This window comes from Sminthopsis crassicaudata, chromosome 5 (genome assembly GCF_048593235.1).
Source record: "Sminthopsis crassicaudata isolate SCR6 chromosome 5, ASM4859323v1, whole genome shotgun sequence".
Classification (NCBI taxonomy): domain Eukaryota; kingdom Metazoa; phylum Chordata; class Mammalia; order Dasyuromorphia; family Dasyuridae; genus Sminthopsis; species Sminthopsis crassicaudata.
In genome coordinates, this window is record NC_133621.1 from 209,032,462 (window position 1) to 209,057,752 (window position 25,291).

The 25,291-nt window shown below is 34.0% G+C and overlaps 1 protein-coding gene across 1 annotated transcript in view; it reads left to right on the forward strand.

The window, feature by feature from the left end:
• The window catches only part of WIF1 (WNT inhibitory factor 1), a 109,646-nt gene that overhangs the window by 48,887 nt on the left and 35,468 nt on the right, over positions 1–25,291 (forward strand). Inside the window, exons 3-4 of the mRNA XM_074269724.1 lie at positions 10,606–10,714; positions 20,723–20,863. Coding sequence (XP_074125825.1) covers positions 10,606–10,714; positions 20,723–20,863 — 250 coding nt within the window. The remainder of the gene's footprint in view (positions 1–10,605; positions 10,715–20,722; positions 20,864–25,291) is intronic.

Consider the following 25,291-nt stretch of genomic DNA (forward strand, 5'->3'; position numbering starts at 1 on the left):
CTATCTTTGCATGTATTTTGAAAAAGAAAAAGCTATTATTAAAAAAATAAAAGAAAAAAAATTTTAAAGAAATAATTTCCTGCTTTCCCTGAACTTCTTAAAGGAATATGCATTTATTCTAATTGAATGAAAAAATCATTTTATATAAAAAACAGACCAAGAGAAATTATTTTACTCTTATAAGTGCTCAGTTCCATTTTCTGTTCAACTATGAGGGAGTGATTTTTTTAAAAATATTTTTTTCCAGCTAATCTTTTTACCTTCTCTTTTGCAAATTTCTAGTCATATCTCTTAGGGAAATAATATACTTTTTCCCCTCAATAGATTTTTTGATTATTCTTAAAACACTAATTTTCAAAATTTTTTGCTTCCCTTTTATCTAAATAAGTATTTGATTTGTGATGCTATATTCTCAAACTCAAAAGTTAGCTTTCTTTTCTTTTTTGGCATTGATCTTACTTGTCTCAAGGCAAGTTTTTCTGATGCAGAGACTTTGAGTTTAAAATATTTATTATATTTTAAGTAAGATAAGAACAGGAAGCACTGTCTAGGGACTAAACCATTAATGTTACTGGTTTCATCACTATTTCCTGTGACCTTGGGAGAAGAATTTATGAATGAAGTTAAATGAAGTTAACGTTTGCTTCCCTCCTTCAGGCATATTATAATATTTATGTAGGCATTTCCCTCCTGTATTCCATATCATGGATCACAGATTTCTAGAAAATCAATTTATCAATAAATATTCATAAAGTATCTTCTGTGTACCAGCCATTATACCAAATACTAGAAAGACTCCAATAAAATATTTGTTCTTTTAATTTTTTTTTTTTTTTTTTTACAAAAAGTATGGTCAACTTTTAAGGAAGCCAGTGTAAATGCTTGGATTATTATTAATTTTTTTTCCTGAGACTGGGGTTAAGTGACTTGCCCAGGGTCACACAGCTAGGACATGTTAAAAGTGTCTGAGATCAGATTTGAACTCGAGTCCTCCTGAATTCAGGGCTGGTGCTCTATCCACTGCGCCACCTAGCTGCCCCAAATGCTTGGATTATAAAGAATAACAAATCTCTTAGACTGAGTAGACTGCGTGTCTACTCAGTAGATACTGAGTGTGTCAAGTAGGTATAAATAGGGATATGTGAATATCCAAAAGAGAATTTTTATTATGAATGGAATTCCAAGGAAATGCTACACAATTGTGAAGACTGAGATATCAGTTTCATCTTAAAGGACTTCTTTTAGTTACTATTATCTCTGCTGATCATTTCTAATTCTAGTCTCTACTCCTGATTTCTCTTTTGAGCTACAGACTCATATGTCCATATATCCAAGACATTTTCACATGGATATCCCAGCTCAACGGATCCAAAACTAAATTTATTATCTCACTCCCCAAATTTGCTCTTTTTCTCAGCTTACCTTTACTTAGGGGGATAGGAAAAGAATTACATCCTATTGCCCATATTTTTAGTCTCTGATTCTTGCCCTTTCTTCACTTTTCATATTCACTTGTTTGCAGACAATTGTTGAGTCTGGCTCAGCAGCAATTCTCACATCCATTCCTATTTTTTCTCTCCCACTACTAATAATGTCTTATTATTACCCACTTGGACTATTGCTGTATTCTCTACTCTCCATCCTCTACTTCTCTATTCTGAACCATCTTTTATATATCGCTGACAGAATCATCTTTCTTATGCACAGTGCTTATTATGAATGAATGAATAATTAAAGCATTTATTAAGTTCTTACTGTATGTAAAGCACTCTGTTAAGCACAAGGTTCTCAAGAGCTCACATTCTGATGGGGGAGACAATACATAATGAAAAGTTTTGGCAGCAGGTTTGATGGAAAGATCCCATGCATCCATAGGGTTAGCAACACAACAGATGATAATTTCTCTTTTTAATGCCACTTCCTTAGATTATTACCATTTTCTGGTATTAAACCATTTGATGGGTCCAAGAATGCTGGTGGCTAAAACTTTCTCTTCTGGGTCTTCAGTAGCTATGACTATAATACCTGCAGGTGTATTTTCCAGGATACATTTCCACAAAATCTACTTGCCAGAATAATGGCTGAGAACAGTGGGCTAGAAATACTGATATTCCAAACTTCTTGGGTTGAGATTCCTGAGTCACCTCTATCAATGTATAAGGGGAGATGGTGGTCAAGGTAGTGGTGGTTGAATTTGCTTGGCACATATTGCTTTTTTTTCTCTCTCCCTCAAGGGTCTCAACATATTTAGAAATGAAGTTATAAAAAGAGTCAATGTGGGAAGTCCATAAAGAGGTGGGGACGAGATAAAATTAAAAATGATACAAAGAAAGTATAAGAAATAATGAAATTTCTGAATGTTGATCCCATTATTTTCCTCCACTTTCTTTTTCTTTCTAAAGAAGAGCATGACAGATAGAAGAAAAATTATAAAGAAATATGATGAAAGAAAAAAGACAATTAAAATTATTTTTATGAATGTGAATGAGATAAAACTTACATGAAATAGAAGAAGGTAATAGATGGTTTTGAAAACAGAATTAAACAACATGTTGACAAGAAACAGTTGAAAGATAAAGATTTACAGAGTTCAAATTAGGGACTAGAGGAGCATTTATTATGCCTCAGGTGAATCCAAACAAGCAAGTACAAGACAAAAGCAATAAGCAATGAGACTACATTTGATTGTACTAGGAAAATAATTTAAAAATAATAAAAATTAATCTGGAAGGAAAAGATCAAGGATTTTAATAGAAATTATGACAAAATGAGGAATAAAGGAAGACAACCAAGTGTAGATTTTAATTATATTGTAAACCATGTCACAGTTTCTAATTAAAGCTATATTGATATATATATATATATATATCTTATATTATATTATAAATAGTAATCATCAAAACTATTCTAATGTATCCAAGAGTTTTATAGGTTGTCTATCTCCTCCACCATTGGCCTGAGCCCCCACTGGTGTTATTTCTCTCTCATCTATTTTGTTATAGACCTGTGACTAGGACCCCCAGTTTCATCTAACTACTTAATATGAGGTTGTTTTACAAAAGTATGTGGATAGCTCTAAAGATATAGCAAAAACAAGCTATAAGCATTACTCATCAGTTCCTTCAAGGTATACTTTCTCCATAACACCTCAGATTCTAAGATAGTAGAATAAAAACTTAGTTCAGTTTTTACATAACCTTGGTTCAATCAAATTCATGTCCAAATGTGGTATGACTTTTGGAAGAATACTTCCACTGGGGTCCAAAATGTCATCCCTGCAGATTGCTCCCATCTTCTCAGGACTTTAATGCTGGCATGGCTGCAGCTGTCAGCCTGATTTCTGATTCCTGGATTTCTGTGACTTATTTTCCCAACCCAGGTTAGAGACCCCACTCTGCACTTAGAACAGGAAAGGACGACTGAACAAAAAGGTCAAGGACCTAGATCTGTTTCATGGGTTTACATAATCTCAGAGGGAAAGAAAGCCCAAAGATCTTTCCCGTTACAGAAGAGTCATTCATTGGAAGACATAAATCATCAAGCTTCATCAGATGAGAATCAATCAAAGAGGTGGCCAAAGCTGTGTTGAATCTTTTTGAAGACATGGACAATTCTACCTAGTCAGCCAGTTGTAAGAAATTTCTCCCAACTAGTTCCAGTTAACCAACTGGAACAAATTACAGCATATCCTTGCATGTTTCACATTCTCTTCCTTTCTACACCACCAAGATTCTCCTAGAAGTAATGTTGCTAGTGCTCTCTATGTAAATGTTAAGTCAGCTGAGCAAGTTAATGGGATCTGCACATGTGCCAGGCACCCATTATATATAGAAAGATTGATCAGTGGGCCGGATTAGGTAAACAAGACCTAGAGGTCATTAAACATATTAGCATAATATTAAATAAACCAAAAACTCCAGCCACTCCAATAGGGACTCACTCACAAAAAATGCTGGGAAAACTGGAGAACAGTCTAGCAAAAATTAGACAGATCAAAATCTCATATATTATATACCATAATTTTCTCCAAATGGCTACATGGACTAAATAAAATGGTCATATATTAAACAAATTAAAAGGGAAGGGAAGGAGATACCTTTAACAATTATTCTTAGGGAGAATTCTTGAACAAAGGATAAAGATAATTACTAGAAAGGACAATTTTAATTATATAACATTAAGAAAGTTTTTGAACAAACATATTAGGAGTAGAACATTAAGATTAGAAGGGAAACTATGTTTTTTCTGCTAAAGGTTTGCTTTGTAATATATGCATAGAGAATAAATTAGTATACATATAAATAAAAAAGAGCCATTCCCCAACAGACAGATGGTTGAAGATATTAACAGAACTTTATATGGTAACCATATATGTGATATAAAATGCTTTAAATAACAAGTAAAATGCAAATTAAAACTTTTAAAACACTACCTCACACTCATTAGTTTGTCCAAAAAGAAAAAGAGAAAAATAACAATTGTTGGAGAGGCTGGAAAAGAAAGAGAGCACACTAATGTGTTGTTGACATTCTTGAAAATGTTTTTGAACTACACTTACAATGACACTGAACAGTGTATATTCTCTTAGGTACAAACCCCCAAAAGGCCATAGATAGATTATTAAAAGGATCCATATGGTTAAAAAATATTTATAGTATCACTTTTTGCTATGATAAAGACAGGGAAACAAAATGAGCATTAATACATTGGGGAATTGAACAAATTATAGTGAGAGAACAAAATGGAATATTATCTTACTATAAGAAATAATGAAAAAAATTCAGAGAATCCTCTCAAGATTTGTATGAAATTGTAGGAGGTAATTGAACCAAACCATGAGAATAATTTATAAAATGATTAAAATAATGTTAACGAAAACAATTCTGAAAGTCAGTTCTAAAAATACCATGATCTACAGTGACTGACAACAAAGTTTGTTTCTATCTCCAACTGAGGAGGTGATGGATTTGAGGGTACAGAATAACACATAGATTTCAAGACATAGCCAATGTATGGGTTTGTTCTATTGAATGGTATTTATGGGTCTCAAGAGAGAGCTTCTCCTGGGATGGAGTTGTAGAAGGAGAATCGGTTAGTAGTGATAATGATGCTGAAAAAAAAAACGAAAGAAAAAAAGAGCATCAAAAATATTTTAAAAACACTAAGAGATTAAATGTTCAGATGGGTAAGCAAACAGGGCAATTTTTTTTTGCTATACACATAAAAACTGTTCATAATAGGAATTCACATTTCATTGGTAATATAGTGGTAATTCAGTGGAGACAGTGCTGGAGTCAAGAAGACTTGAATTTAAATGTGGCCTCAGATATTTGCTAGTTGTATGATATTGGACAAGTCATTTTATTTCTATCTACCTCAATTTCCTCATTTGTAAAATGAAAGTAATAACAGCCTTTGCATCCCGGGGTTATTATGCAAATAAAATAAGATGATATTTGTAAAACACTTAAAAGAGCTATTATAAAAATAATATGCAATCCTCTCAGTTCTTTGTATATTGAACTATTTTTAATATTGAAATATTTATGTTGATTGATATTTTTCAATTTCATAATAAAAACAAAACTTTTGAAAAAGTAAGAAAATTATCTATGATGATAAAATCACAAGTTTGTTTTTTAAAATCACTATTTTTATATTTAATTTTAAACAGGTTGAAGCTAAAAAGCATCATTATGGAATAAGTATTATTTAGTATTTGAAAGAATACCTAGGTGATGCTATGATAGAATACTGGACTTGAAATCAGGAACTCATCTTCCTGAGTTCAAATCTGTTTTCAGACACTTCCTATTTGTGTAATCCTGGGCCAGTCACTTAACCCTATTTGCCTCAGCTCCTCATCGGTAAAATAATCTGGAAAAAGAAATGACAAACCACTCCAGTATCTCTGCCAAGAAAATCTCACCTTGGGTCATGAAGAATTGGACAAAACTGAGTGTTTGAAAAAATATTTTCAGGCCCCACTATTTTCAAAAAAGCTCTATGTAATACTTGTGTCAGTGACTCTCATGGTATAATGTAATAATTTCTGCCTCTTGAGTCAGAGACCATTGGTTCAAATACTTTCTCTACTTCTTACTACCTATGTATGTGATCCTATACAAGTTATTAACCTCCTGAGACATAAATCTTTCAACTGAAAATGAGAGCTTGGATGATAACCCCTCTGAGACACACTTCAACCTTAGATCTTCATCTAAGCAAGATTAGACATTATAGATTCTCTTCTTATGATCTTAAGATTCCAAGAGTTCATTTCAAAGCCTATGAAAAGTTTAGGTATACCTTGAGGAACATTCTCGCTTTATTGGCTCAGGACCGTAACTCAGAAAAAATGGGGAAATGGTTCCCTAATCTCACATATGCTTCTGCCCTTCACCTCCCACAAAGTATAACAACACTAACTAATCAACAAAACATGCTATGACAATATCACAATAGAAAGTTGGATTTAAAGAAGGAATAAAACAAAAAAAAAGGTCATTAGAAACATAGGTATTGAATTGGGAAAGGACTTTAGACATTCAATGAATTCCAACTATTTAATTTCACAGATGAGGAACATGGAACTCAGAAAGTTTAAATGACTCATTCAAGTTTCTACAGTTTTAACTGCTTGAGGAAGGAGTCAGAGGACCTTGAATGAGTAATCATTAGTTGAAAAGATGCACATGAATCCCCAGAGTCTCTTAGAATTCTAAACATAAAAGTATCTCTGGCAGAGACTTTCCCTCATCACGTTTTTATTTGGTTCACATTTTAAAATATTTTATTTATTTTTTATTTATTATCACTCTTCTAAAGCAGAGTGCCTTTCTTTTAACCTTCTTTTCTCCTTTCTCTCTCTCTCTCTCTCTCTCTCTCTCTCTCTCTCTCTCTCTCTCTCTCTCTCTCTCTCTGTGTGTGTCTCTGTCTCTGTCTCTCTCTCTGTCTCTGTCTCTGTCTCTCTGTCTCTCTCTCTCTCTTTGTCTCTATCTCTGTGTGTCTCTGTCTCTGTTTCTATTTCTCTTTCTGCTTCTTTCTTTCTCTCTGCCTCTTTGTCTCACTATCTTTCTCTAACTCTCTCCCTTTGTCTCTCTGTTCTTCTATTTCTGTCTCCTTGTATTTGTCTGTCTTGCTTCCTTTCTCCTCCCTGATCTAAATGAAACTCCATACCTTTGCTCTTGTGATTCAGATAAGAGGAAAGTTTTCTACTATTTACCACATCCCTAATAGTATGTGATGTAAGAGTCACGGCCAATTGAGGAAATCACGTCCCACCCCATTTAAAATAAGAAATACACTACTGTGCCCTGGCTTCTTTACTACATGTGAACTCACCACAATCAACTTATTATAGATGTTAGACTATGGTGAGAAAAATGTCCTTGATCAGCTGGAATGAAGTTGCACAGGAAATATGTTTACATTGACTGAGAAAATTTGGTAACATTTTATGAGCTTTTTATGAAACCAGGAAAAGAGCAAAATTCAGGGTGTTTCAGCCAACAAAGAGGAGAGAACATTCTAAATAAACAGAGAAGAAATCAACTGGGTTTGGGGAGCTGGGAGGAAGAATCTTTCATAGTTCAATACTCTAGACCAGGATTGGGAGACATATGACCTGAGGGCCCTATAAGGCTGCAAAATCATTTGCTAAGGCAACACAGGCGATGATAAGCTAAAGCTAAGTACAACAATCTCCCATGGCCCTCTAATGATGTTATAAATATCCAGTTGGTTCTTGGCAGAAAAACGGTTTCCCACCCATTTTAGACCATCTGTGATATCACCAATTTGAGAATTCATTCTCTCCAATAATACACATCACAATTTCACTGTTGTTGTTCAATTATTTCAATCACATTTGACTATTTGTGACTCCTTTGGGGGGTTTTCTTGGCAAAGAGTTTGGAGTGGTTTCCTTCTGTAGTTAATTTTACAATTGGGGAAACTGAGGCAGGCAGGATTAAATGATTTGCCCACAGCCACACAATTAGTGTGACCTGAGGCCAAATTTGAATTCAGGAAGGTGAATCTTCCTTATTTCAGGCCCAGCATTCTGTGCACTATGGTACTACTTAGTTGCTTTCTCATCCTGTCTGACCTTCTTCCATTTCCTCAAATAGATTTCCTGCAGGGATTCCCTTAACCTACTGAAGAGCTTCCTTTCATCCTCCTGACACTATGAGGATACCAACAGGGTACATGAATCACTCTTAAATTCCTGCAGTTCTCTTCATTTTTGGTCCATCTCTTTTTTCCAATTATACATTTCTCTGATGACATCCTTTAAACCAAAACTTCTTGAACTGTAGGTTGTGATTTCATATGGGGCCACATAACTGAATGTGAGGATTGTGAAAAGATTGACAACAGTAAAAAGTATGAAATATTCTGCCAAGATTTAATTTTTTATGTTAAAATAAACAAGCACATTCATCTCAACAGTATTGAATTTGCTTGTCTTTAATAAATAATAAAATTTATGTATACCTAGGAATTGTTTTAAAATAATTTCTTTGTGATTTATTACAACTAAATGTTTGATTTGTATACCTATTTTATATGCCTATATAGCCAGGGTTGCATATAAATTTCTTAGAAGAAAAGGGGTTATGAGTTGAAAAAGTTGAAGAAACTCTGCTTTAAACCACTACTGTATAACTCTTTGTTTCAGCCTTTCAATGCTCCTCTTGGAATGATTTTTAACTTCATTTCTTCAGAAATTTGAGTTCTATGACTAATATAATAGAAAATAAATTTTGTATGTAGACTTTTTTTAATGCCCCTTTCCTTAAATATTCATAGCTGCAACCTTACTACATAGTTTAGTCTTCCTAATCCTCAATTCTGAAGAAAGAACACGTGTACATTTAGGGAGGCATATTTATTGCCCATCTCTCATCTTCGCATTTGAGTTGCTTATTGATTGTCCTTTCCTTCACATCAATAATAGCCCTTTTAATTTAGAATCTGCTTTAGATTCAACTAGGTGTCAAACAAGGCTATGAGATCAAACTAGTTAGCATTATGGTTACCATGGATATTTGGGGAATAGAAAGCAATTTTCTTAATAGAAATTTGTTGAAAAATATTAATATTCAGAACAAAACATTAGATGATTTGTTTTCATATTGTGACTGTGATTATTGACTTGCTATCCTTTTCTATCTTTGGTTAAATTTTGGCCTTAAATATAATATTCCCAAGGGTAAAGAGACAAAAAAATCCATATCATAGTAAAATATTGACATTCTTATTTCATTCATTTGTTGACAGTCAAAGCATTCCCAATAGGCCATCATTTCTATCCATTAGTGTTGTTGCTTATAGCTTTCCATTTTGGAGCAACAAATTTGAAAGGATTCAAAGAGTGACCCAGAGAGTACCCCTCTCCTTCCTTTGCTAAAAGCTTTCCTAATGGTTAGTCAGAGAGTTTTATAGTCATTAGCTTATAAGGGCATCTTGTAAAAAAATTATATAGGAAATTGTGGGGAAATAGAAAGAATAGGGAATTTAGAGTTAGAGGATCTAGGTTCAAGTTCCAGCTGTTTTAGTTACTGCTGCTGTCAGATATGTAATCTTAGGTAAATTATTTAACTTTTCTGACTCTCAATATCGTTAGCTGTAAATTTTGCCCACTCTTGACCCCTTTTCACTTGAGAAATTTTTGTGTGCCCCGAGGTATATAGCTATATGAAATAGATATGTAAATCAAACATTTTCTCATAATAAATCATATTTCACAATCCCCATATTCAGTTTCAGGACCCCTCATGAGGCTGTGAACACAATTTAAGAAAGTAGGTACTACACAACAACAATAAGATTACACAATGATCAATTCTGATGGACATGGCTCTTTCCAACAATGAGATGAATGAGGCCAGTTCTAATGGTCTTGTGATGAAGAGAGACAGCTACACTCATAGAGAGGACTGTGGGAATTGAATGTGGATCACAACATAGTATTTTCACTCATTTTGTTGTTGTTTGCTTGCATTTTATTTTCTTTCTTATTTTTTCCTTTTTGATCTGATTTTTTCTTGTGTAGCAAGATAATTGTATAAATAGGTATACATATATTGAATTTAACATATATTTTACCATGTTTAATATATATTGGATTACTTGCCATCTGGGGAGGGGGTAAAATTGAAACACAAGGTTTTGCAAGGGTCAATGTTGAAAAATTATCCGTGCCTATGTTTTGAAAATAAAAAGCTTTAATAAATTTTTTTTTAAAAGAAACTAGATACTAGACAATTCCTAAAGTTCTTTCCAGATACAAATCTGTCATGTCTAAAGAAACTTCTTCCAGAATGCACTAGCCAAAGAATTCCTTTAGGTGATTGATTGAATAAGTTCATTCTTTGGAACACATGGTTTGTTGCTGAGTTTTCAAAACTCACTTCAAAATGGAGAATTTCAATGAGAGGACTCATTTTGGGAAGTTGCATTTGAATAATGCCTCAGTCCTTGCTTGGTTCAGTGACTTTTTGTTGAAATGTAATAAATTTCTATTGGCTAGACATTGAGCAATTATTCCATTGGATACTGATTTCAATAAATACTGATTTTCAATGCATTCTGTTGTAGGCTGAATATTTCTACGAATTCTTATCTTTACGGTCTCTGGACAAAGGCATCATGGATGACCCCACCATCAATATTCCATTACTTGGGACAGTTCCCCACAAGGCATCAGGTTGGTAGCTTTTAACTTAGGAAAAGCTATTGTGAAAATGATGAAATGCTCTTTCGTGTGTTAAACTTTATTTTAAATGTAATTGCTCCTGTAATGATTAGAGAATATAAAGTCTAAGAGCTATAGGCCACTTGGCATAAGTAAAATGAGTCAGAGGATACTTTCATGTCATCAATTCAAGCTTTTTATTTTACAGATGGAGAAACTGAGTTTCAGAGAAAATAATTTGCCTTTAGACAAACAGCTAGTTGGGGTTGAGGGGAGAGAGAGAATTTAAATCCATCTCTTCTTAATTTCAGAACTAGCATCCAATCTACTATACCATCTTGCTTCTCATTTTATCTCAAGTCCATTAGGCAAAAAAAATTTGATGGAAGTGAAGAAAAAAATTCATACCTTTCTAGAAATTTAATATTACTGAATATAAAGTAAGTTATTTTGAGCCTTCTAAATAATGTTTTAGCTGTCTTTGGCTATTAGCTTATTATATAGAATTTTCCAAAAGTCTTATTTAAGGTAAAGCTATTACAACTTCAGACTACAATAAGATAATAAAACTTAAGACTGAACTAAGAATTTTGGGGCACTATCTATAATCAACAGATAGATGCAAATTAATATGGGGATGGTTGTTTTTGTTGTTTTCCTTAGTTCTTAAAAATGACCATGACATCAAGGAGGTGATACCATGACATGCAAATGAATGGATTTAAATGACAGAGTGCTATGAAAAATCACCAGCCCCTCTTTCTCCTCTGGAGAAATCTGGGTCCAGATCAGAATGATTTTATGGCCCTCACAGAGAGGGTAATTCATAAAGAGCATGTGGAATAAAGAAGCTTTTGGGGTCAGCTAAGGAAAGTTTTTCTGAGAATTTTAAATAAGGTTTGAAGGAGAGGAGAAATAGGGAATGGTGGGAAAAGAGGGCTACATTCTTTATCTAATAAACTTCCTGTGCTTGCTGAAGGACCAACATTTGCTATCCTAGTTAGTTCCAGTCTAAAACACTTAAGTTTCAAGAGGATCTTAAGTAGAAACATACTTTTTCCTGGCCACATCTTGAAAATACTACAGAGCCTTCCTTTTTATTCCACCCAGTTTTTCAGAGATAGAAAAAAGTAGATCAAATTGACTGAGAATCATTTCCTGGGAAGCATGACTCCATGAAGCCATGCTAAGATTTCTTGGCTGTCTTACCAGTCAATATCTGACCCATGAAGAAAATTGCAAAAACACATACTTCCAAAAGTAAAGATGACTGAGACCCTTTTTTCTATACTCCCAATATTTTGCCCCTCCTTGGGGTCTGAAATATCTCCCTAAGATCTACTAGTTTCACTCCTTTCGACTGATTTAGCTTTGAACAGATGATTTGTTTTTTACTTACAATTCTCATGTTTTTCAGCTCTGGGACGTGATAGTGAATAGAGTGTTGAATTTGGAGTCTCTGGACTCAGTTTCCTCATCTATAAAATAAAGAGGCTACAATCCCTTCTGAATCCAAGTTTATGATCCCATATGCCTATATGGCAGCTAGTTGGTATCATGGAGGAAACCTGGAGTCAGGAAAACTTGACTTCAAATACAGCCTTGGATATTTACTAGCTATATGATCTTGGATGAAGAATAAAAGACAGCTAGGTTTCATAATGGTTAGAGCACTGAGCCTGAAGTCAGGAAAATTTGAATTCAAATCTATCCCCCAACACTTAACTAGCTGTGAGACTCTGGATAGATCATTTAACTCTTTGCTTCAGTTTTCTCATCTGTTTTGTTTTTGTGTGTATCACTCAGGTTTGCATCTAAGGTAGTTAAATTTCTTGCAGGATTTCTTATCTGAGGGAGAATAATAATGAATGCTCAGATTCTGAGCAGTTACAGTATCATAGATTTAGAACAGGTCATCTAGTTATTGCCTAATTATACAGATAAAGAAACTGAGCCACAGAGATACTAAATAAATTTCCCAAGATCTTAGAGGTAATAAGAGGCAGTAGAATTTAAGCTTGGGGAGAGGAGTAGATTTATTTTTATTTTTGTAACCATAGCATTTAGTATAGGATTTTGAACACAGGGTTGTTGTTGTTGTTGTTGTTGTTGTTGTTGTTGTTGTTGTTGTTGTTTGGGATTTTTCCTTTGGGAAGGAGAGGAGTCCGTGACTTTAAACAATGTAAGAATGTTTAAATATAGAAACATAGCCTTCTTCCTTCTTAACATATCAGTCACTTACAGTCACTTACGATCTTTGAGTTATTCTTAGGCCATTTGTCACTTAACAGTTTTAGAATTATAACTGATGTTATTTGTTACTCACAGTCTTAGAGCAGACTGAGATAGGGAGCCATTAAGCGATTTACCCATAGTCGTATTACTGTGTGTCTAGAGATAGTTTGGAACCCTATAATTCCTAACTTTAAACATACTTGCTGGGGATAAATATAGGTAGAATTTGTTGAATAGCTGAGACTATTTGAATAGGATATATTTGGTTCAGACACAAATTCCAAGGCATCCAGGTCTTTATAACAAAGATAATTTATGTTTCTTTGAAGGAGATGAAGGTAGACACCAAACATTTAAGGGGGAGGGACTCATTCTAGTTCCTTTGAAGTGATGTCTAGGAACAAGTTTGGAGGGTTTCTTGGTCAGATTTAGGACTCCTTCACAAAAATGCAGGTGCAAGGGTTTTATTGGGACCTTATCCCATTCCCCAGAGACTGTAATTGTTTCAGGGCAGTTATTCATTAGCCTAATTAGCACAGACTCCACAGTGGAAGCATGTTTAGGTGGACTGAATTATTAAAAAGTAACCAAGTAAGTGAGTCTGCACTCTTAAACATCCAGGTAGCTTTCATTATTCTGCTCAGAACAAAGCACGTATTCTCTTTTATACCCTCAAAGTGTTTGGGTCCTTAAAAAAAGGTCCCTATATGCCTAAAAGCCTGCATGACAGAAACTCTTGATCTTTAACAGTTCTTGAAGGTCTGCTTTCTCTGGCATCTAAAAAGAATAAAAACAGGAACTACAAACTGCAGGGTGGTTTCAGTAAAATTATTCATTGTATAAAAGAAAAAAAAAAGATTTACATAAAAGTGTGGCGGGCTCTCTTTGGACATCGTTTCTGTTACCCCAGGAAGCCAAGGAGTACCAGATCCTAAACCAAAGACTTATGAGAACTTTTTCAGCATAATGGTCCCTGCTTCAGCATCCTAGGTCCATAATAAAATGAAGAGAGAATCAAAGCTTGTGCTGGCCCCATAGTAGAAAGAAAGATGTATAAAACCTCTCTGTGAAAATTCAGAAGGTAAAAGGTGACACATATGTTGAAGCAACAAAAATCAGAGCCTAATTGTAGACAAGCCACGAGGTTTCGATTAGATCAGGTGGCTAGGTGGTGCAGTGGATAGAGCACTGCATTGGAATCAGGAAAACTCATTTTCCTGAATTAAATTTGATCTCAGATATTCACTAGCACTATGGTAAATCACTAACCCCTATTTGCCTCCCTTTTAAAAAATGTTTATTCATTTTTTTTTGTTAATAATATTTTCAAAATACATGCAAAGATAGTTTTCAACATCCACCCCTGCCAAACCTCAAATGAGATAAATGAATATGAAGCTACTCACAACTATAATGCACAATAGAGATGAAAACAATTATTATGTCAAAGCAGAGGCCATATTATCATTATCCAGGGAATGGCAAATGCTGCCTCGGCATACTTAATTTTTAAAATTAATTAATTAATGATCATTATTATCATTATTATTATTATTTTTTGCTGAGGAGATTAAGTTCTTACCCAGGGTTACATGGGCAGGAAATAGTAAGTGTCTGAGGTCAGATTTGAACTCAGGTCCTCCTAATTTCAGGGATGGTTCTCTATCCACTATACCCAGCTGCCCCTGCATACTTTAATACTTTAAAATTTGGAGGTGGACATCTAGAGAATAGTAAAAACTTCCTTCCCCACATTTTTTCTCATCCCATGAAGTGTTTGAATAAACATCAGCTCCAATGGGTAAACTCTAAATTTATCCTAAAGCTCATATTTGGAGAAAAGATACATAATCCAATACTAGTCTTTTTTAACTTGGCAAGACTTATAAAAATATTGTTACACTGGCATAGTTTTCTTTTTCTTTTTCTTTCTTTTTTTTAATAGTTTTAATTTACCAGCTGGCATAGTTTTCAAGAACCCTTAGTTACCTCCATTCTTTTCCAGAAATATTTATTAAGGGTTTATGATATATAAGGTATGGTGCTGGTTGCTGAGACTGCAATAACTAAGATGAAAAACAATCCCCATTCAAGGGACATTCAGTTGGAAAATATAATATGTAAATAGGATAGTAGTATAGATCTGAATAATGTAACTTGAGGAAGAACAATGCTCCTCCCACTTAATTACTACAACAATAAGGGAAGGTTTCCAGTTCTTGGGTTACCTTGAAGAATTGTAGAAGGAGCAAACGATTTCCAGAGACATTGTGGGGAAGGGGACAGCATTTCAGATATTGTAGTTAGGAGCAACTTTTGCAAAGATAATGACAATAATAAGGTTAGGGGAACAATTAATAGGCCATTTGGATTAGAAAGTTCATGAAGGAGAGTAACAGAGTAGAATTTTAGTTAAAATTCCATGAATCTGATGTACCAAAAAAAGCAGAAATGGTATGTTGTGGCTAATCTTAATTTCAGTGGCTTAGGGGTCATGCAAAGTAGTAGCAAACTTTTCTGCAAGCATATAAAGTTCACTTAGAACCTCTGGAAGGCAGATCTGGGAGTAAGTCCTGGAATGTTACTACTATAGTATTCATTCAACTGACTTTATCTCATCTCTTTTGAACATATCTGTAAATATGAGTGAATTAACTCATATTTATATGTAATATAACTAAAACTATATAATTAAGCTACATATAATTAAATAGATCTGTCCACATGCTTATCAAACATTTTTTTGGTTAATAACAGGTAGGATATCCTTGGAATTTGACAAGCTGGTAAACAGAGAGAAATTAAATGAAAAGAGTTTTCTTGGCTCTTTCACAGAGAAACTGATGGTGAACCATTTTAATAGTGCCAAATGAGCTGGAAAGGGAGAGTTAAATAAAGTCTAGAGAGGAAAAAAATATATTGAGAAAGAAAGTGATATAATTTCAGCAATGAGATTCAAAGAATCTTCTGGAGAAGATTCAAAAATCTGAATTTTAAAGTATCCTATAAGTTCCAGCCTATCTTCTAATGTTTTGATATTACTTTATACAAACTCGTGTGTTCATAACAAAACTGAATTACATTTTTACAAAATGAATTGCATTTTAAATGCACTAGGAAGACTTTCTTTTTTAAAAAAAATTCAAACAATACTTCTATTCTCATTAAACAATATCTTCTTTATGTTGGTCTATCATTCCAGTCTCTCGAGATAATTGGAAATCCTAATTCTCTCATTCAACTTGCTACCACCAAGGACTGAGTTATCCATGCATTTGATCAACACAAATTTTTGTCCAAGTCATTGATGAAAATGTTGAACAAAAGGCATTAAAGTTATAAAACCAAACACTTAACTTTATGTTGCTATATAGTAAAATATGACAGCTAGGTGGTGCAGTATATAGAGGGCTAAACTTAAGAGTAAGGATGGCTTGTCTTCCTAAGTTCAAATCCAGCCTCAGATGCTAACTCGTTTGTAAAATGAGCTAGAGAAGAAAATGGTAAACCACTCCAGTATCTTTGCCAAGAAAATACCAAATGGGGTCACAAAGAGACAGACATGACTGAAAAGCAACTCAATAACAAAGTGAGTGTTTCTTTTGAGAAACAAAGCAAAACCAGTCATTCTAATGAAATTCATGCTTTATAACCTAGCTGGGCCCTTAATACTGTCTGACAATAATTGCATTCCACTTTGAGAGATTCTTTGTTATATTTCCCCACACACAGACATTAGGAGAAATTTCAGCTCAACTTAGTACAATTCAATTCAACTCAACCTAATTCAATTCAACAGTTTCGCCATTCTGTGTCCTGAGAAAGTCAAGTAATCTTAGGCTACTCTGAAAAAACCAGAGTTCCCCACCACTGTCCACTGGTCACTCTGTATTATTCTGTCCTGCGTGTCACTTTAGAGAAGGAACATTGACAAGGGGCAGAGTTTCAAGAAGCAACCAAGCAAAAACATGTGACTCTTTGACTAGAGAAGGAGATGGTCAGCCTAGGAAAAACCTGGAAAGGAGAAGAAGAAAGTGACAGTGATTTAAAATATTTGAAGAACCAACAGATATAATGAAGAAAAATTTATGTATGGTAGTAGAAAAAAGTGTCTAAGTCTCAGACTTATCCCAAAGTAGGAAAGGCTACTCAGGGAGGTAATATGGTCCCCTTCACTGACTGTTTTCAGAGAAAGTCTAGATGACCTTTTGTCAGCTAGAAGGAAATAGCAAAGGATTCTTCTCAAAGCATGATGGTATCTGATGGTGCTTCTAGCTCTGAGATTTGGTGGTCTGGAAATGTAGCCTAGATACAAACTGTAAGGAGCTGAGGCATTTCATTTTATCCTAGGAATAATAGAAAGCCACTGAAACTTCTTGAAGAGGGGCTGATCCTCAACAGGATGTTTTAGGAATGTTATTTTTGAGGCAATCAGGGTTAAGTAACTTGCTCAAATCTCAGGCCTGATAAGTGTCTTGATATAGGACTTGAATTCAGGTTTTTCTGCCTATAAGGCTGATGCTCTATTCACAGCCAAAGGGGAGAAACTGGAAGCAAAGAGGTCAATTAGGAGACCATTGCAATGACCCAGATTAGAGATGCCTGAACAAAAATGATGATCAATTAATCAGTCAATATTTATTAAATGTCTATTATGTGCCAGGTATAATTGTTTTTTTCTTGAAGAAAGGGAATTGAAGGGGCAGCTAGGTGGCGCAGTGGATAGAGCACCAGCTCTGAATTCAAGAGGACTCGAGTTCAAATCTGATCTCAGACACTTAACAATTCCTAGCTGTGTGACCCTGGGCAAGTCACTTAACCCCAGCCTCAGGAAAAAAAAGAGAGAGAGAGAAGAAAGAGAATTGAATTTAAGTGAGGGAGGGCTGTGCAAGGTCACCTGCTTTCCTTTCTAAAGCCATTTGGGACCAGTGGTTGATGTAGATCAAGATAACTGGAGATAGTCCTGGATGAAATGAGAAACCTTGACCTTCTTAAGCTAAGGTCTTCCAAACATATAAAAATATAAAAAGAGACAAAAGATAGTTACTGTTCTAAAAAAGCTTACAATCTAATAGGGGAGAAAATAGGCAAATTAAGCATATATAAAGCAAGCTATATACAGGATAAATAGGAAATAATTAATAGAGGAAAAGCTCTGGAATTAAAAGGGATTGGGAAAGGCTTCTGTAGTAAGTGGGATTATAGTTGGGATTTAAAGGAAGTCAGGGACGTGTAGTCTTGTGAGGAAAGAGGAAAGTATGGATGGGAGAGAAATTATAGAACTAAACCTGAAAGGCATGTCAATTGATTGGCTATTGGAGAGAAGGGAAGGATATCAACCACTATATAGTGGTTAAGTCTGTTGGTGAAATGAAAAAATTCCTTCTTCAATTCAAATAATTCCCTGTCTCCTCCTAATTTTTTCTTACTGTTTTATAAGTAGAGGTTTTCATATATCTTTTTAAAAAATAAGACATAGTTCCATTGGGATAAATTCTATATTTGAATCCCCAAGACCAATTTTGGTTTTAAATTTTCTTTTAAAATTGTTGCTGTTTCTTTTTTTTTTTCTTTCATTTAATCAATTATTTATACTACTCAAGTCTCAAAGATTCAGAGAAACTAAAATTACCTGTTATTTTGGGAACTACCCTCTAATGAATGCTGACAATACCAAAATCCTAAGTAATTCTTTGGGTTGCTAAATACATTGGGAAAGCTTTGGCACTGACTTGAAGACAGTGCTTTATAGAAAAACACAGCCTGGTTACCAGCCCATTTCTTTTTATATACATTTATAAAAGCAGTTTCATGAAAACCCAAAAGGGAAAGTACTTGCCTTCATCTGAGATAATTTTCCCGAACTTGGCAATGATAAGACAAGCAGACAGAAACTAAAATGAAAGGAAATTCTTGGAGGGCTGAACTTGGAGATAAAAGATCTGAGTTCAAATAGAAATTTTGGCACTTACTAATGTAACTTTGGGAAAGTTACAACCTCTGGAACCTTAGTTTATCTGGAAAATGGAGTAGAGGACAGATGATATCTAAAGTGTTTTCCTGTTTTCTGGGAAATGCCTTCTGTGTGAAAAAAATGCCTTTCAATGAAATTCAGCACCTTATCTACAAGCTATTGTCTCAGATAGTTATGTAGACTTTCTAGGAATCTCTCTAGAACATTGAGAGGTTAAGTCCCAGGGTCACATATCCAGAATGTGAGAAGAGCAAGACTTGATTCCAGGTCTTCTTGGCTTTGAGACTGGCTCTCTATCTACTATATCAATGGTATCTAACAAATACAAATAAAAAAAATCAATAAACTGTACATGTGGGTACTTCGAGGCAGCATATTGATTTAGAAAATCTATTAACATCATCTATTGTTGGCAAGTTAGCCCTCCCTCATAATAGTATAGGTAGCTAGATGGTACAGTGGATAGAGTGCCAACCCTAGAATCAGAGAGGCTCATTGCTCAGAGTCCAAATCTGGCCTCAGAGACTTATTGGCTGTGTGACTCTGGGCAAGTCACTTAACTCTGTTTGTCTTAGTTCCTCATCTGTAAAATGTGCTAGAAAACAAAATTATAAACCATTCCAGTATCTTAACCAAGAAACCCCAATGAGGTCACGAAAAGTGAGACATGGTTGAACAACAAATGTTCTATTGTATTTTTAATTATTTATTTAAAACATTTCTCAATTAAATTTTAGTCTGGTTGGACAGTCCTCTGGGTGCTGGGAGCAATGTGTTTGACTGCCCTATATTACACCGTTTAGCTTCTATTCTTTTCCTTCTGACATCCCTTTCCTTTTTTCATAGTATAATGGGGGCAATCAGAGGCATCCTCACACCTTGATGGCTATCACACACTCCCTACTCTGGGGAACACATATGCTCAGCGCTGAAGGTTCTTGGGATGTCTCAGCAATTCTTTCAGTACATGTTAGCAACAGAGGGGTGAACTACTTCACTGAGGATTGCCCACTTAATCAGGAAGGATTGCCCATTTAGACTTTAAATGGAGAGACAATTCCTATGTTTGCACTTTTCTTCCTCCTTTCTGAATACATAACATATAGTTTGGCATTTGGACAACTCTCCCTTGGATTTCGCACAGGGGGACATCTCTTCCCCAAGAAAGGGGCTCAGTCCCTGCAACAGGAAATCCATTAGAGAGCTATTTGAGCCTTTAGTCACACTATAATAATTTTAATAATAATAATAATAATTTTAACCAACCCAACAAGGGCACCATTCTCTATTCATGAATTCTTTGCCTCTTTGTTATTTTGCCAGTCATTTCCTCCTAATATTGAAGCCTGGGGTCACCCTCTATTATACATCTTCTCCACTGAGTGTCAATCAGCCAAGCTAAAATTGAATATGGAAATGTTTTAGAAAAATAATTAAAATACTATAGTATTTTATATATCTATATATAGACATATATAGACATATATATAGTATATATCTAGATAACAGAATAGATATATTCTATATTAGAATATAGATTCTAGAATATAGATAATATGAACATGTGGTTTTCTAAGTCACTATGCTAACCCTTATGTACAGTTTATTGGCCTGTTTCTATTTGAGTTTGCCACCCTTGGGGATAGTGGGTAGAGAGCTGACCTCAAAACCAAACATGAAATTGTAAAGAACCATTTTCCTTGCAACCATATTTTTACTACTGATTTTCTGAGAAAAACCAACCCAACCTAGAATCAGACTAATGTTGTTTTTTAAAGTATGGTCATAATTTTTATTGATTTTTCTTTTAGTTGTTCAAGTAGGATTCCCATGTCTTGGAAAACAAGATGGAGTTGCAGCTTTTGAAGTGAATGTGATCATAATGAACTCTGAAGGCAATATCATCCTCCAGACTCCCCAGAATGCCATCTTCTTTAAAACATGTCAACAAGGTAATTACTGATGGGTTGAGTAAAGACTATTAAACCCCAGAATATAATCTGCCTTAAAGGAAATTTGTACTCTATCCTGATTCTCTTTATTGATAACCTAGTTAACTACCTAGTTAATTAGTTAATAACTATGTTATCTATTAGTTCTTTTTTCCCAGAAAGTTATTCTTTTCTTTAAGTTGTCACAAAGCTCTGAAATGTTAGCTAAAAAGTGCAAGGATATTAGAAGCAATGTATTGTTATTGAGTCCTGACCTGAAATCAGAAAGACCTGTGAAATTCTTCTGATTACATCTGTGACAGCTATGTAAGTCTGAGCTTATTCCAGTAAACTTAGCTAGGCAACATTTTTGTTTCAGCTTTTTGGTTTGTTTGTTTGTTTGTTTGTTTTAATAGCATTGAGATCCTACCTGAATTCAGTATTGATCAATGAACACATGCATTTACTATTATGTTGGAGGATCAGGAATTCTATTTCCAGGTGGAGAAACCAAAAGAGAATTTCCTTTCCCAAAACTCTGGACTCAAAAGAGGTTTGCGATGTCGTCTAATCTAATACCCCCATTTTGCAGATGAGAAGAGTGAGACATATTTAGTAACATGTTAAGTAACAAATTTGGGCTCATAAAGGGAATAAAGGATAGAGAACCGAAATGTGAAACCAAGTCCTCTGACTTCAAATCCAGTAGTTGTTCTCTCTCTATGACAATTTCTATTAAGGGAGCTACAAGCCATGAATAAAAACTCATTCCCTACACCTGAGTGTCAGGAGAAAAAAAAGGAGAAAAGTATCTGAGCATGTACCTCAGATTCATCTGACAGGTGGGATGGAAAGTAGAGAGGGGACAGGAGGAAAACCAGCCCCTCTTCATTTGCAAAAGTGAAGTTTTTCAAAATCTGTCTGTAACTTCAAAAGGACTGCTTACATGATAAAAGTTGCTTACAGTATTGTTGAGGATAAAAAGCCTCATTTCATTAGGAGATATGTAGTACTATCTGCATCTATTGATATAATTAAAATCATATTTCTCAAAACAAGGACAAAACAATTTTGACTCTACTTGTATATGACAGGAAGGAGAATTGCTTATTGTCTGAGGATCTATGTGAATGAGAAACTAAAACATTGCTATTTTGCATTACAAATGGATGAAGTAACAGATTTAATTAAAAGATGCTTTTTTGGTTATTTAGGCCTGATATATTGTTGAAACTGATATTAGGAAGAAAGATTTGTTATTTAACAAATCTATTGATGGCAATGACAAATCAAAACATTTTCAATGTAATTGATAAATTTTTAAAATGAAAATGATATACTGTGGGAGAATTGCATTGGACTCTTCACTGATGGAGTTCAATTAATGTCAGGATGAAATGCAGCTCTGTAAACACTAGTCAAAATATGGTCTTTTATGCAATTTTTATGCTTCATAGAAACCCATTTGTATTAATAAATATTGTTGTTTTAAGTGTCAACATTATTTTTAAAAATCTATTTTTAAAAAGTATATTAACAAAATTGTTCAATAATATAGGGCCAACTAGGGCACAGAGAATTTCTATATAATTGCCAAACATACTGGCTTTCTTGGGCCAAAGCACTTTGAAGGTTCTTAGAGGTATTCATAACAATGATTCCTATCCATTCTGTATCAGAAATTTCCTCATAGATTTGCTGAACTTTTTTTTTTAATGTGTGATCTAAATAAATCAACAACTTCCTCAAATTAATACTCAGACCCAGAAAGATAAAGCAACTTCCTTTATGGAACAAGTTGGAGTTGTGGCTAATAATTTTACAAAATAATATTTTCATGAGCTTTACAATTTAAATATTCAGCCTGCAAATGAAATAAGAGAAAATAAAGGTCTATAAATAACTTAAGAAATATTTTATCATTTTATTTTGAAGTTTGATATTTCTAAATATGAATGGATTAATAATCAATTTGCCATGCAAAATAATGAAATATTCACACAGAGGATCACAAAATTTGAGAATTGAAAGGTACCTCAAGTTTAATCTTTTTTTTTTTAATTATAGCTTTTTATTTACAAGATATAGGCATGGGTAATTTTACAGCATTGACAATTGCCAAGCCTTTTGTTCCAATTTTTCTTCTCCTTCCCCTCACCCTCTTCCCCCAGATGGCAGGTTGACCAATACATGTTACATATGTTAAAGTATAAGTTAAATACAATATATGTACACATGTCCAAACAGTTATTTTGCTGTACAAAAAGAATCAGACTTTGAATTAGTGTACAATTAGCCTTTGAAGGAAATCCAAAATGCAGGTGGACAAAAATAAGGGTATTGGGAATTCTATATAGTGGTTCATAGTTCATAGTTCATAGAGTTCTTTTGCTGGGTATAACTAGTTCAGTTCATTACTGCTCTATTGGAACTGATTTGGTTCATCTCATTGTTGAAGATGGCCATGTCCATCAGGATTGATCATCATATAGTATTGTTGTTGAAGTATACAACAATCTCCTGGTCCTGCTCATTTCACTCAGCATCAGTTCATGTGAGTCTCTCCAGGCCTTTCTGAAATCATCCTGCTGGTCATTTCTTACAGAACAATAATATTCCATAACATTCATATATCACAATTTATTCAGCCATTCTTCAATGGATGAGCATCATCAAATCCAGTTTCTGGCCACTACAAAAAGGGCTGCCACAAACATTTTGCACATACAGGTCCCTTTTCCTTCTTTAAGATCTCTTTGGGATATAAGCCCAGTAGTAACACTGCTGAGTCAAAGGGTACCTCAAGTTTAATCTAAAGAATCTCCCTACACTCTATCATACTTGACAAGAGGTCATCCAAAGTCTTCTAGAAGGCTATACATTTGAACAATTTTTTAAGCCCAAATTTGATTTTTTTTGCATCTGAATCTATTTCTGCCCTTTGGGACCAAATAAAATGTCTAATCTCTCCTCCACAGGATAATCCTTCAGATACATGAAGCTAGCTATAATGTATCTGAGTGTTCTGAGACATTTGTGGCTCCTTCAATTAATCCAAATTTAGTTTTATTCTATCTAAAAGAAAAGTAGTTCATAGATTTATTTAGGGATAATTCCTTGAAACAAGTATGAGAAACAGAAAATCTTTGGATATTTTGACTATGGATGAATAAAGTTTTTTGGCTTATCAAGAAAATCATATACATTTAAGAACTGTTTATAACTTCTTATTTATGTGAAATAGAGCATTCTGAAGTAGTTACAAACTGTCTAAAATTAGTAATGGAAAAAGAATTACAAAGTATCATGAATAACTCCACATTTTGAGAAACTTCACAATGAAAAAATCCAATCATATTAATAATATTGTAATCCTTATTTTATAAAGAACATAGGCTATGACCACCATGTGTAGCAAGTTTTAAAACTGATGATCCATTTAATACTTCCTAGTTTGTGACCCTGGGCAAGTCACTTAACCCCAGTTGCTTCAGCAAAAAAAACAAAACAAAACAACAAAAAAACAGCTGATGATCCTATGTAGCTTAAGTGGTAAAGTCATTATCCTCGCTGCTATTTGACTTATTTTATTCATTCTTTATTTAGATTCTAAGGAAATCAAGAAGCATGTTTGGATATATCCTCATGAGTTATCAAAAAATGACAAAATAGTCATCATTAATTTAATCAATAATCTCTGAACTACCAATCTGGTTTATTAAATATTACTTATTAAGTAAATTAAAGAAACCTTTTTTCCATAAGCTTTCATTTTTCTCTATATCTATCCACATAACTGTATATGAATATTCATATATTATATATATTCATGCATGTATGTATCATCTCCTATCAAACAAATATTAAATTTATTGGCTATACAAATAAATGTCAAACAATAGATATTAGATATTTATTTACAATATAGTAATTATTAAAAAAAACAATATAGTAATTATGATATTGTTGTTGCTATTGCCAATTTTTAAATTATGGAAATGAAATTCTCTCATTTAGTTCTCTTAGCATAATAGCCAAAGCGATTAAAAATTTTTTTTCTGTGAAGTTTTTTTTCAAGATTAGCATCCCTCAGGAAAGAACTTTTATTAGTTCTTTATGATTGTATTTTACCGAGTTGCTCTTCAACCACTGCAGTTGAAACAGTTTGAAGAATTATAGTGAAACTGACCTCTTTTTCAGAGAGACTCCTCACAGAAAACATTTAAACAGTAACCCCTCAAGATTCCATTCTTTCTTAAAACTATAGAAAAAATGTCAGAACCTTCATAGGAGGGACTATTGTGTGATAGTCCCTCACCAAAGTAAACTCCTTGAAGGCAGAGACTGTTTCATGTTGGTGTTTGTATTCCTAATGCTTAGCACAGTCCCTAGCATATAGTATATTATTTAATGAATGCTTATTGATTCATTAACTGTTGCATGGAATGG